General features: G+C 31.0%; 2 protein-coding genes across 2 annotated transcripts; one reads left to right on the plus strand and one right to left on the minus strand.

Moving 5' to 3' along the window:
• Positions 1–2,044: 2,044 nt before the first annotated feature.
• LOC106125104 (sodium channel protein Nach) lies at positions 2,045–5,569 on the minus strand. The gene is made up of 10 exons (XM_013322184.1): positions 5,528–5,569; positions 5,273–5,379; positions 4,867–5,020; positions 4,397–4,527; positions 4,179–4,299; positions 3,783–3,944; positions 3,177–3,276; positions 3,027–3,098; positions 2,640–2,754; positions 2,045–2,156 (listed from the first exon to the last, which is right to left on the minus strand). Exons 1-10 carry the CDS (start codon positions 5,567–5,569, stop codon positions 2,045–2,047), a joined length of 1,116 nt encoding a protein of 371 aa, XP_013177638.1.
• Positions 5,570–7,587: 2,018 nt separating this feature from the next.
• On the plus strand, positions 7,588–9,509 carry LOC106125105 (sodium channel protein Nach). Its single transcript, XM_013322185.1, has 7 exons — positions 7,588–7,596; positions 7,672–7,817; positions 8,166–8,267; positions 8,391–8,472; positions 8,648–8,864; positions 9,110–9,166; positions 9,367–9,509. Exons 1-7 carry the CDS (start codon positions 7,588–7,590, stop codon positions 9,507–9,509), a joined length of 756 nt encoding a protein of 251 aa, XP_013177639.1.
• The last annotated feature ends 2,479 nt before the right edge of the window (positions 9,510–11,988 follow it).

An 11,988-nucleotide genomic window follows, 5' to 3' on the forward strand; every position in this document is an offset into this window, starting at 1 on the left:
CCTCCCTGTTATTGCGATTGGCGATGCGATAGCGGCTATTAAGTAGATAATTTGTTTTGTTGATAGTGTTTTGTCGAGCGGCAATGTAAATAATTAAGAGAGAAAGATATACTAATTGAAAAATAATCACCAGTATAGATAGAATTATGATGCGCGCGGACAAAGCGAATCCTTCATTATAATGTTTGGACTTTTACTGTCAGATGTTTTTTCAGAACATTATATACAGTTTGCAAACATTAAATGAACTTTTCGCTTTCCTTTTAAAGTGGAATATAATTATGCTATTTTTTATTTTATCTATTTAAATACTACTTTAGATACAAGTAAAATAAGCATTATTCCTTTTCCTTTAAATAAAAGTTGGAAATTAAATTTGTATTGGTTAAACCCGAGGTCGGCCATCTTAAAAACCCTCTTGTTATCGGATTCTGAATGTTTACGATGAAATAAAAGCTTATTAACTGAAACAAAAGAATCACGTGCCATATATTTCAAGCGCAAACTTTTTATGTACACAATTTTTATCTGTATTATAACGTTTTCATTAAAAAGTTTAATTTTATTTCGCACTAAAATTAACACTGGATTGCTATACTTTTTAACATAAGATTTTAGTTTTCGTAGTTCATTTTATGACAATACATTACCTATACTGATATTAAAAAGAGGTAAAGTTTGATTGTTTGTATTGAATAGGCTCCGAAACTACTGAATGGATTTTTAAAAAAAAATCTTACACTGTTGGGAAGCTACACTATCCCGGAATGTCATAGCCTAAATGTATTATTAGATTTTAATTAATTCCGCACGGACGAAGTGGCGTGCGCCCACTATATATTATAAATTTATTTGATTTGAATGTTTCGCAACTTTAAAATTTTGCGCTTTACAATTAATGCTTTACCTACATTGGGGTTGAAGTAATGTTTTAGAGTTTTTCGTACAGCAATAAAGTATACACGAGTGAGTTATCATAAAAACGTTCAATGTTCAACAAGCCGTTCATGTGGAAGTGTAAGCTCACAAAACAAAATATACATATTTTCCCTAGTTTAATTCTAAAGGCTCCGTAGTCGGGAGTGTTTTGATACCTTTCTTATGAAACTTGTCAGTTTCTCTTATGTTTATTTAAGGACAAGAAATTAATAAACTGAAAACTATAAAAAGTTATTACTACTACTAAGTATTCGGTAAAGTAAAGTACATAATAGATATATAACATGAATAGCTTCATTAAAACTAATTAGTCGTATTTTATACAGGAGTTTACTTTTTGTATGAGAAAAGCCATTAATGTGTTATATTCTACAATTTAAAATACAGTATGATGTTTTAGCAATAACTAGAGAAATAGACAACCTTCGGAAAATTAATTAAAATTCAAAGGACTTATACTTTCTTGATAATTCAATAACTTAATAAATGTTCTTTCCTAGAATTAATTTAACTAAGATGGCAACTAGATGAAAAAGTTGGTCCTAAAAAATGTATTTAATATTTAACTACGTAATATTATTAAGAAGTGGAAGGAGAAGGATGTTTGTTTTGTTCTCTTGTTTGACTAAATAATTCTACAATAGACTTAATTATCAATTTTTTCGTAATAGCGACTTCAATTTCTTAATTTAATGTGTAAATTTAATTCTCGGAGTAATTAATCCTTTTCTGTTATTTTTTTTTCCGCTGTTTTCTTTATTTGATATTGTAAAAACTTCTTTAACCCCTCGATGACTCTTATGAGTAACTTTGTTAGTGTTATAATTAACGCAGCACGTGTACAGCAGATCCAAAATAAACCATATTATCTCTATAATGCTTATTATTGACCCTCCTAGACACAGTCCGAACACGCCGCCCAGATTAGCTGAAATTAGGAAAATGTTTAACATAAATATTTATATTCTAATTAGAGAACTGCCGAAGGTTGAGTTTTAATTTGCATTTTGTTTTTAAACTTTGACGGAACTTCGATATGGACCTTAATTTAAAGGAATCACCAGCGGAGTTTTGTTTAATAACATTGTTTTTGTAAGAAACAATGTTACCAGTACATACCCAACATCTGATCCCACGTGTACAGCACTTCTCGTCTGTACTTCATACAACTATTGTCTTCAAAATGAACAGTTACGCGACTGTTTGTTCGAGGAATTCTGGAAATTAACAAATGAATGGCCATAAGATTAGTATCTTGGCTAATTTAGTCTTCTTTCTCTTCGTAGACTTTTTTTTTATAAGGAAAAGATGGGAAGTGGTAGTGGATTTTCCGGATAAAAAGGTGCACGGGAAAGGAAAATATTCTCTTAATGTGCATGCCCTCTTCTGTCGATTAAGGGTAGGCAGCGCATATGCGATTGTATATGTCTATGGGCAACGGTCATTTGCTGTTTCAACGATTTTAGGTGACGGATAGCGCGTTTGCCATCTTATGACAAAAAAATGAGTAGAATTTAGGGCTGCTATACACGGTCTTAAAGCACTTGATTTTGAAAGCTCCAAAAGGTCGATGTTTGACGATCAGTTCAAGTTTACCATATCGATTTAATCAGCACTTCTATCGGTTCTTAACCCTTTATTTGTTACTTGTATTTGTATAACAAGTGTACTGTACGGTTGTGTGGTTTAATGAAACTTACCTAATTGTTCGGTCTCGTTTTAAATATTCCACTTCTGTTTCATACTCGATATAATCACAGTTCTGATAGCAATCATTATGAGAAACGACTTCACGTATGTTCCCTTGAATAAATTCTGAAATATTCATACAATATCATTTATGAATAATTTAATAATAACCTCGTTATATTCATTAAGTCAACAATCAAGCGATAAATTAAACAATGCGTATGAAAACATCAATTTAAAATGATAAGTTACTATAATGTATTTCAAATAAGGTAAATTAAATTATTTTCTATGTAAACAACAAAATTGTACACCGATTAAAACTATCACAACCGATACGCAATACGTCGTTAATTATTTGTCCAAATAAATTTTAAAAGGTATTAAATAAAATTTACCCAAAGAATCATAAACACAATTAAGCCGGCCCCACGAGCACGCAGGAAAATCTTCAACAGACAATATGCTGGCTGCAAATAAATTTTACGGAATAAAAGAAAAATAAGTAAAAGTTAACACTCTGTTACGATGCCATTAATGTGATTTACCTTCAAAGTTAAAAGGTATACATTGACAATATTCGATGATTTTCTTCATAACTAAATTCATCATACAGTTTTGATAAGAAGTAGCTCCAGTTTTTAAATCCTAAAAGAAATTTACGCAAACTTAAATATAAAATTAAATACGTTACCTATCAACATCATCAGAATATCATTTACGTCACCTTGTAAACTGTTATATAATACATTAAAAAGAACTTTTCCGATGTATATGTGTTCTTCCAGGCTATGTTCTACATCTAAACCAAACTTCAGAGAGATTCTTTCAGCCGTTCTGGAGATAGCTTCTAACAAACATACATCCATCCAAACATTCGTATTTATATTAGTTAGATTTTTTTTTAATAAAATATTAGCAGATTTTTTTGTAAATTTAGTAATATTTCTTTAACCATTCCAACTAAGCTCTAGCTTGTGCTAGGATATGGTTTATGACAATAGTCGAATGGCGGAATTCGAACCCCCGACCTCGTGGTCGGAAATCCGTACCCTTAACCATTGGGCTATTGACGCTTTTTGTTCATTTCAACGTTTAATTAAAGTAAAGGATTTTTGTACATATATTTATCATAATGAGAGCAAAGTATTTACAGTATCAAGAAAACACTTTCTGTTAGATAGCGAGAGAGCTTTAACATCTGCGGATGAATCCATTAGCCACACAGTGATTGTGGCATCGAAATATGCCCCACTTGTGATTGTTATAGCGTTGTCTAAGATCGTTATCTTGTCGTCCTTGTCGATGACATACAACTAGAAAGAGAGAAACCATTACACATTTGATTAAAATTTAAAACATATAGATCTTTGTATTGTTTTATGACAAAAAGTATAATATATAGAGTTCTTGATTTTGTCATTCGTTACTCAAATCGACTTGATCTTGTTGTTTGGAAACTTTTATGTAAACTAGAATCAAGTCAGATCCAAAAATGGATGGATTTTAAAAACAAATTTGTTTTTTTAATTAAGAGCTGATTAACTAACTGATGCATATCCATCACTCTTATTGCCGCTGCTAAAATATTTATCTGTATTTACTGTGATATCTAAGCCTTCAGTTATCTCTGTACCTCCTGCGAAATTCGTTCCTTCTTCAGCGTGCAAACTGAAAATTATAAACATAGAGAAGGTTCAATGTTAAATAGAATCACTAAACTAATAAGTTAAGGGTACGGACATCTAATTACGTGGTAGTAGCTTACCTAAAATAAGTCAAATCAAATTTACAACAGTAGCCAAGATATGTCAGCACTGTACGAAACATTTCCGAGCAATTAATGAGCTTTGATCGCCAAACACATTTCTCTATCAAAACTTCACATGGCTTCTTGAACTGGTAAAATAAGGAATAATTTTGTTAAAATTACAATGTCCTTGATATAAGATTATTAAATTTTCTTGACCTTTCATAATAGCTAACAACGCCTAATCTACAGCGTAGGCTGCTCTAAGTAAAGAATATTTTCAGATCCGTTCTGTGCAGGCTCAGGTTGCCTCAGGGTGAAGGAAAAAAACATTAGTGCGCGGTTCGTATAGCTGGCTGGTTCGAGTAGACTGGCAAATCTGATCGGTACGTACAGAGGGCTATACATTAAGTCGTAACGTTCTTTACTTGCTACTTGAACCTAGCTTACTATTATAAATCAAACATATAGAAGTTATTTAAACTTACTGTATTTAACAGATCATTATATGTATAACCAAGACTTTCCAAGATTGAGTGCATTTTCTTAACATGAGGTTGTATTTCGTATCCTATTAGTTTAATATCTGTTAAGCTTCTAAAGAAATCATCAATTTGTTCGTTTTGAAATCCCCGAAGACGTCTGTAATTAAGTTTATTTCTAGCAATTCCTTTTGACAAAATAAATTAAATGATAATTATTTGGTTGTATTTGAGATTTTATGGTGAAATTAATTTTTATTTGAAAGTTTTTATCTATGATGATTGCTTGGTGAAATTCATTTTTATATACTATTTTCAGTATTGATTTTTTAAAAGATATTGTCTATTTAAAAAAAAACATCAAATACTTAAAGAAAGTTTCGTTATTGTAATACGTGAGTTCAATACTGACAGTATATCTTTGATATTGTTCGTGCTCGGTCCGTACACCATTTCCGTGTCGCACACGATTACCGCTGGGAACGGGATCTTGCTCGTCGGATAGTGAGTTGTCTCCACCTAACAGTGCAACAAAATTACGGAAAAATAAACGCCTTACTTAACTACATAAAACTGGAAAAAAAGACATAATGTACTTAAAAGAAGTAAAGGATTGTTGATAAACAAAACGCACACGAATCAAGTTAAAAAAATCATTTTTGCTTACCACAGTGAAAGTAGGATCTATAATAAACTTGTTCCAAATCATATGTCCTAAGAAACCACAGAGACCGATGCTGGATGCAATGACGACCAGCCAAAACAAATTGACGCATTTATTAGCACTACTATAAAAGTAATAAAATCCATGAATCGTACAGTGCTTAAGAAAATCTGCAGTTTTTTTCAGCAATTTTTGTTTCAATGGTTTGTTTTTAGACATCGCGTACCGATATTCGAGATATATTTGATTTAATCCGTCGACTTTCGACTCATAAAGTTAAATTGAATATGACTCTTAAAAGAATCTTAGGGTTTGATTCAAAACTTTCATTCCTTTGTCAAAACCTATAATTATAAACAAGTTTCAAGAAGTTTTGTTAATTTACAAACATGAATTAACGACTTCAGCAATAATTTGAATGAAATAGGGTGTCGTATACTACATTTAAGTGGAAATATGTAAAGGAATTTCATGTACATTTCACACAGAAAAAATATTAAAAAAGGACCACTTTAAAGGTATCTATCATCATGTAAATTATGATGATAACATAACAACAGAGATATACTACGTTGCTATATTCGTTATATATTTTTCCGCGCATATAACTTGAAACACAAAAACTTCTCAATATTATTGTAAAAGTTTGTTTTAAGTGGGATCATAGCTAGAAAACATCTTGTCTACTACACTTTTTTCTATCTTAATTTATCCATAGTACCCTTAAAATATTTAATATGCTTTGTTCATAAAGCATTGATATTAAAATACACATTAATATTCATATGTTGTGTGAGCTGCCTCATAAATAAAGAATCAATTATAGGATATGTTAAGAAAAGTTATTACCAACTTAGATCATTAAAAGGGAAAATGAAACACGATTTTTTTTAACTAAAACTTGACTATTAATACTCTGACTACATTTCATTAGTCTACTTACCAATTTACTCATAATAAAATATCGAAAATTTAATTTTCAAAATGAGTAAAAAACGAAACCTAAATTATACAAAATTCTTACAAATGTCGCTGCCAACAATAACAACATTGCATGGAAGCAATCAGTTCTCAGTACTGTCCGGCAGGAAACTTAAGTTATGGCGGCTTCTGATGTTCTTCAATGTAATGTTAACAATTGCCTTTGTTATAGTCATCAAAAATAGATACAATAATGATCAGATTTTAACACGGGTAAGTGAAAACAAAAGATTATAGACTATAGTAGACGTTATAACTAAAAATTGTCATAAAAGATCTAGGCCAATAATATTTATGCGTAACTGAGTGAAACCCAATCAAGTGTTCTCTTTATAAAAACCAATATTTTAAGCTTATTTCGAATATTTTTTGCCAATTCAGATCAGTAACAAATGTCAACTGAACGAGACGCCTTTCCCTGCTGTTAGTATTTGTAATTTCAACAAGGTGTCGTTGCGGGAGAGTCAGTCTATCATTCAAATATTGTAAGTTACACAAGTTACTTATATATTACTTACAATTCAAACTTTATGAACCACATTCCAAATTACTTGTGATTTTGTTTCTAATTGAAACTAACTTCAGATTCGTCCGTCCCATAGTTTGTATTCTTAAATATTTGTTTTATCAATTAACTTTCTTTGTTTGTCTTTTGTAAAGCAACTGATAGAATAACAAAATACCTAAACGTCCTGTGAGATTGTCAAAAGCAATTAATTTAATTATCCAATTTGTTTAGTAGACAGCTTTGAAGTTTCGAACTCACAAATTTTGTAACGAGACTTAAAATATGCAAAATTTATTCCGCACCGGACTACTGAACAACAAAATCTTTATGTAAGGGTTGCCATATACGAGATGCTTTACGACTATCTAACTACCAGATTTATTTACTAAAATGTACACATTATAATGCTTTTTTTTGCTTTAGGAAGAACCATGATATTTTGGAATCTGACATTTCGAATTTTTTTAATAACTTGCATCATTTACGAGATTACAGCTATTCAGTAGAGAATATTAGTCATTTTAGTGAAATTATGACAATACTTAAGAATCACTATTTCACCGTAGAATCAATAATGGAAGAGGTAATTATATAACGATATTTAAATGAATACTATAAGAAAAATATTTATTGTTAATATTATGTTATATTTTTGTAGGTCCTTCAAAAATGCGACAAGTTGTTAGTGCATTGCACCTTTAATAGAAAGGTAAAGAATTGTGTCGATATGTTCAGATTGATTAAAACATACGACGGTCACTGTTGTACATTTAACTACGCCGCTCTCAATGATGACCGCAAAGGGTAAACAATCTCAATCAAATTATTAGAATAATTTAAGCAAAAAATATAAATTGACGAAGCTTCTGATGACAAGGCACGATCTCCGCTTACATGTTGAATTTGTAGCAATTTAATGAACTCACAAAAGTGAAATAGAAGACGACTTTTGTTATTTTTAAAACCTTTCTAGATATTGGAAAAGCGTTTACTCTGTTTAAGAACAATTTAGTATTGGTTTTTATTAAACCAATAAATATTGTATAGCTACGAACTCTAATTACAGTTCATATTTTTGTTCTTTCGAATAATTGGTATTATTGCAATTAAAAAAAACAACAATGCGATTAATTCGTTTTTTTAATATTTTAGTTCTGTGTCAGCGAAAGATGAAGACATTGAATATTACGAAGATCCAAGTGGTGAGGATGTCACCACAAATCAACCTATAGTGGTAACCTCGGAGTCGGGCAGGTATCACAAAATTTTATGAATAATAAAACAAAAAGTCGATTATTAATCAGCTCATATGTAGTATAACGTAAAAATCACATGAAAAAACTAAATTAGAATATAGGAATAATTTGTAATTTACAGGGGATCTGGTCTCAGTGTTATTTTGAACGTAGAACCAAATGATTATCCAAATTGGTCTGGCGTACCGTACTACGGGGCGAAGGTAACACTGAAATGTTTTAACCAAATTCACCCGAATACTAATACGATTTGATAAAACGTTTAACTATAGCAGAAAATTTCAAATGACATTCTATTCTTAGAAGCTTATTTTGCGTTTCGCTATTATCTGGCAATGAATATTAATAAGTTGTTTTCCCCAAAATACTTTTTTACAGATTTTGATCAGCGACCCTAACGATTATCCAGAGATCACAGTTTCGTATAGATTTTTAAGTCTAGGAGAGTCTTTAGATATGAAAGTACAACCGTTAGTGTTTCAATGTGAGGAGGATATTCGCAATGTGTCTCCGGAGAAGCGCGCCTGCTGGTTCCACGATGAGGTCTTGTTGCAATACACTGATCGATACAGCTATGAAACATGTTTAACGGAATGTAAAATGAAAACATTTCTAAAATATTGTGGATGTGTTCCTTATAAGTATCCAATAAGTAAGTTGCATAAGGGTGTAAGTAACTGAACGAAAGCAACGTAAGATTATTTTATTGTGTTTGTTTAGACAACATGTTTATTAATGCATGAATTATGTAGCTGATTTGGTTGTTTTGCTCAATGAAAATTTTACATTAATCTGTATTAAAGTGAGTTGTATTCGTTTAAAGTACTTATACGTTTTCAGTGAGGTCAATACCAATTTGCGAGTTTCAAAATTTGGAATGCTTAAACAATGTAACAAGTATGTAATGTTAATTATATTTTGATTTACCTTTGATTTTGATAAAATTGAATGCACAGAACCCTGTCAATTCACTTAGTTAAGTTTATAAGGATATATGATCAAATTATATGGCGATTTATAACTGCGATTTCGTTAATTTCAAAACGACAATTTGCTGCTTATCCAAAAAATTATGTTTAAATATTGATGTTTTCTAGTTTTCTTTTACCAAGGTTACATATCGGAGGAGGATAGAGCCTGCGATCCGGTGTGCTACATGGAGTGCTGGGACAAGAGATACAGTGTATCGAGCGATGTAACTCCATTCCTTCCGGACATTTTTGCTACTAGTGTAACGTGAGTTTCGGTATATTAATAACAATCGAAATATCATTAAATTCCGCTTAAAGAAACCTGAAGGGATATAATTACGTGATGGAGTAATCGTTTCTATCATTTCTTACCTTATCATTTACAAGTTAGTTTATTTCAATAGATAAATAAGACTGACTTATTTATGACTATATAACACTATTATCTTTTCCCTTCCCCTCAGAAAAGAGCATAACGTGAGTGAGCTGTCCGCTATACAAGTTTATTACGCGAAGTCAACATGCAACAGTTACAAATTAATGCTTTTAATGGACTTCAATTACTTTATCGGTGAGCAATTTGGTCTGATTTTCCTGTTTCACAAACAAAACGAAAAGAAAATCCAGGCGTTAATATGTAAAGCACGATTTGGCCTTGACATTTTTAGATTCCAATTGTGTCAGGAATCGAGCAAGTAATTGCTTATTCTGATTTTATGACCCTACTCAAAGGAAAATATATTTTGTTTTTATTTTCCTGACCGACTTAAAGTAAGAAGATTGTAGTATCGAGAACTTTTGATTTATGAAATCTTATAGTGTTGTTCATTATGCTCTCACACGGATATTTAATTTTCCACTAAATCTGAATAATTTTATTTACAGCGACGTATGGTGGCATATTTTCTTTGTGTTTCGGCGTCTCGCTTCTTACTTTGTACGAGTTGGTATACTTGTTATTGACTTTCATATTTAAATTATTGTTACGAAATAACAAATCTTACATTTGTATCATTTCAGTAAATAATATCTAACGTCTTGCAAATCTATATTTATTTAATTCTAAATTGTGTCATTTTAATCAATATGCAGTGATTAAAGTGTGAATTAATCACAGTGGTTTCATTTTTGTAGTTCACATTTGCTAACATTTCTTGAACCCTCAATGAATTTTGCTTTCAAATCTGAACATCATTATTTATTTAAACACACCTTGTAGTTAAACTCACTGATAAAAATTCGTTGTAAACACTCATGAAAATTTTTGTACAATAATCTTATTTTCATTAATTCTTTTTTGTTCTATTCAGTATAACGCCATCTGTTTGTAAAGTGTTAAAACGAGTGTGATTTTCATATCAGTGACTGGCTGTATCCGTTGAGATTTACTATATCGCCAATAGATGTCGGTAAAAACAATCATCAGCAGAGTCTTACAGTTGCCGTAATGATCCGATAGAGGGCAGGAGAAGGTTTTCTAAGCAGCGAAACTATTTTATTCATTATTACGACTTAGGTTTTTCCATGAGTTCAATAATATTATTTTTATAAGAAGATTGTGACATACGATCAGATTCTCTTAAAAACATAAAAAGATTTATTTTTCGAACTGAATGTTATTAGAGTTTAAAGACGACTTCATTAACACGCTTCTTGTTTACTCAACAATTACAACTAAATACAACAATTATTATCGTTATAAAACTGCTTACTGTATGTTTTAATTTTAGTGTACTTATTCATAACAAACCTATGATGCAAGCAACATAAAAGTCGTGTTTCAGAGTGATAAACCACAGATAGATGCAGACGTGCGTATGAAGCGGTCGGGCAATTCGTTCCGGAGTCGTGCATTAACAAGTCTGGTCGTGGGGAATAAATCACGCGGGGACGGATCACGTCGCACCTAGTGAGAGGGTAGCGGAGGGATGGGTTTGCTGTATTAAAATTGCAAGCCGATCGACGAACCCCCAAATAACTTTAGCTGATTTATTTTCCAGTTGCTTGAATTTATATTATCTGTCTCCTTTGAATAAGAAAGAAGTGTTCATGTAAAATTTAGCAGGTTGCAGCAATCTAGCTGGGTGGAGAATATTGAGCTGTTGATGTAATACATATATATGTAAGTTATAAATTTGAAAATTAAGTAGAGAAAAAATGGTTTCAAGACTTTTAAAGCAGGCCGAGCTGTAGTTTTCTAGTAAACCTTATAGATCTTTATTAGAACAGAGGGTGAGCTTTACTTGTTCATACAATCAACAAGTTTCAGAGCAACTTGTTTATTCCTTGAATACAGAAAATATTTTATGTTAGTAATAAACAGTGTATACATTTTATTACATCATTCTAAGTTTAGAAAATTATATTATTAATTCAAGACAAACTCGTGAATTATCTAAAGGAAAATTAAAAGCACTCATTAGAATAAATGAATAGTAATTAAAGTAATAAAAGACCTTATGTCAAAGTTCAATAGAATTATAATAATTTACTTTCACTTTTTACTTTAAGATTATAAAAATTAATTCATACGTATTCTGACTGATTCATAATAGAGTTTGATTAATTTGAGATTTGTAAGTTCGCACATCAAAAGCGTTTGAATAATTAAATCAAAGACTATTCTGAAGAAAAAATTGATAGCTATCTGAAGCCAATTCCAATATTGAACACGTGACTCGTTTACACAATGAATAACGAACGGCGCCATTTTATTTGATACCATTTTTGTCGCTTAGAATTCTTTTA

This window comes from Papilio xuthus, unplaced genomic scaffold (assembly GCF_000836235.2).
Source record: "Papilio xuthus unplaced genomic scaffold, Pxut_1.1 DF825928.1, whole genome shotgun sequence".
NCBI lineage: Eukaryota > Metazoa > Arthropoda > Insecta > Lepidoptera > Papilionidae > Papilio > Papilio xuthus.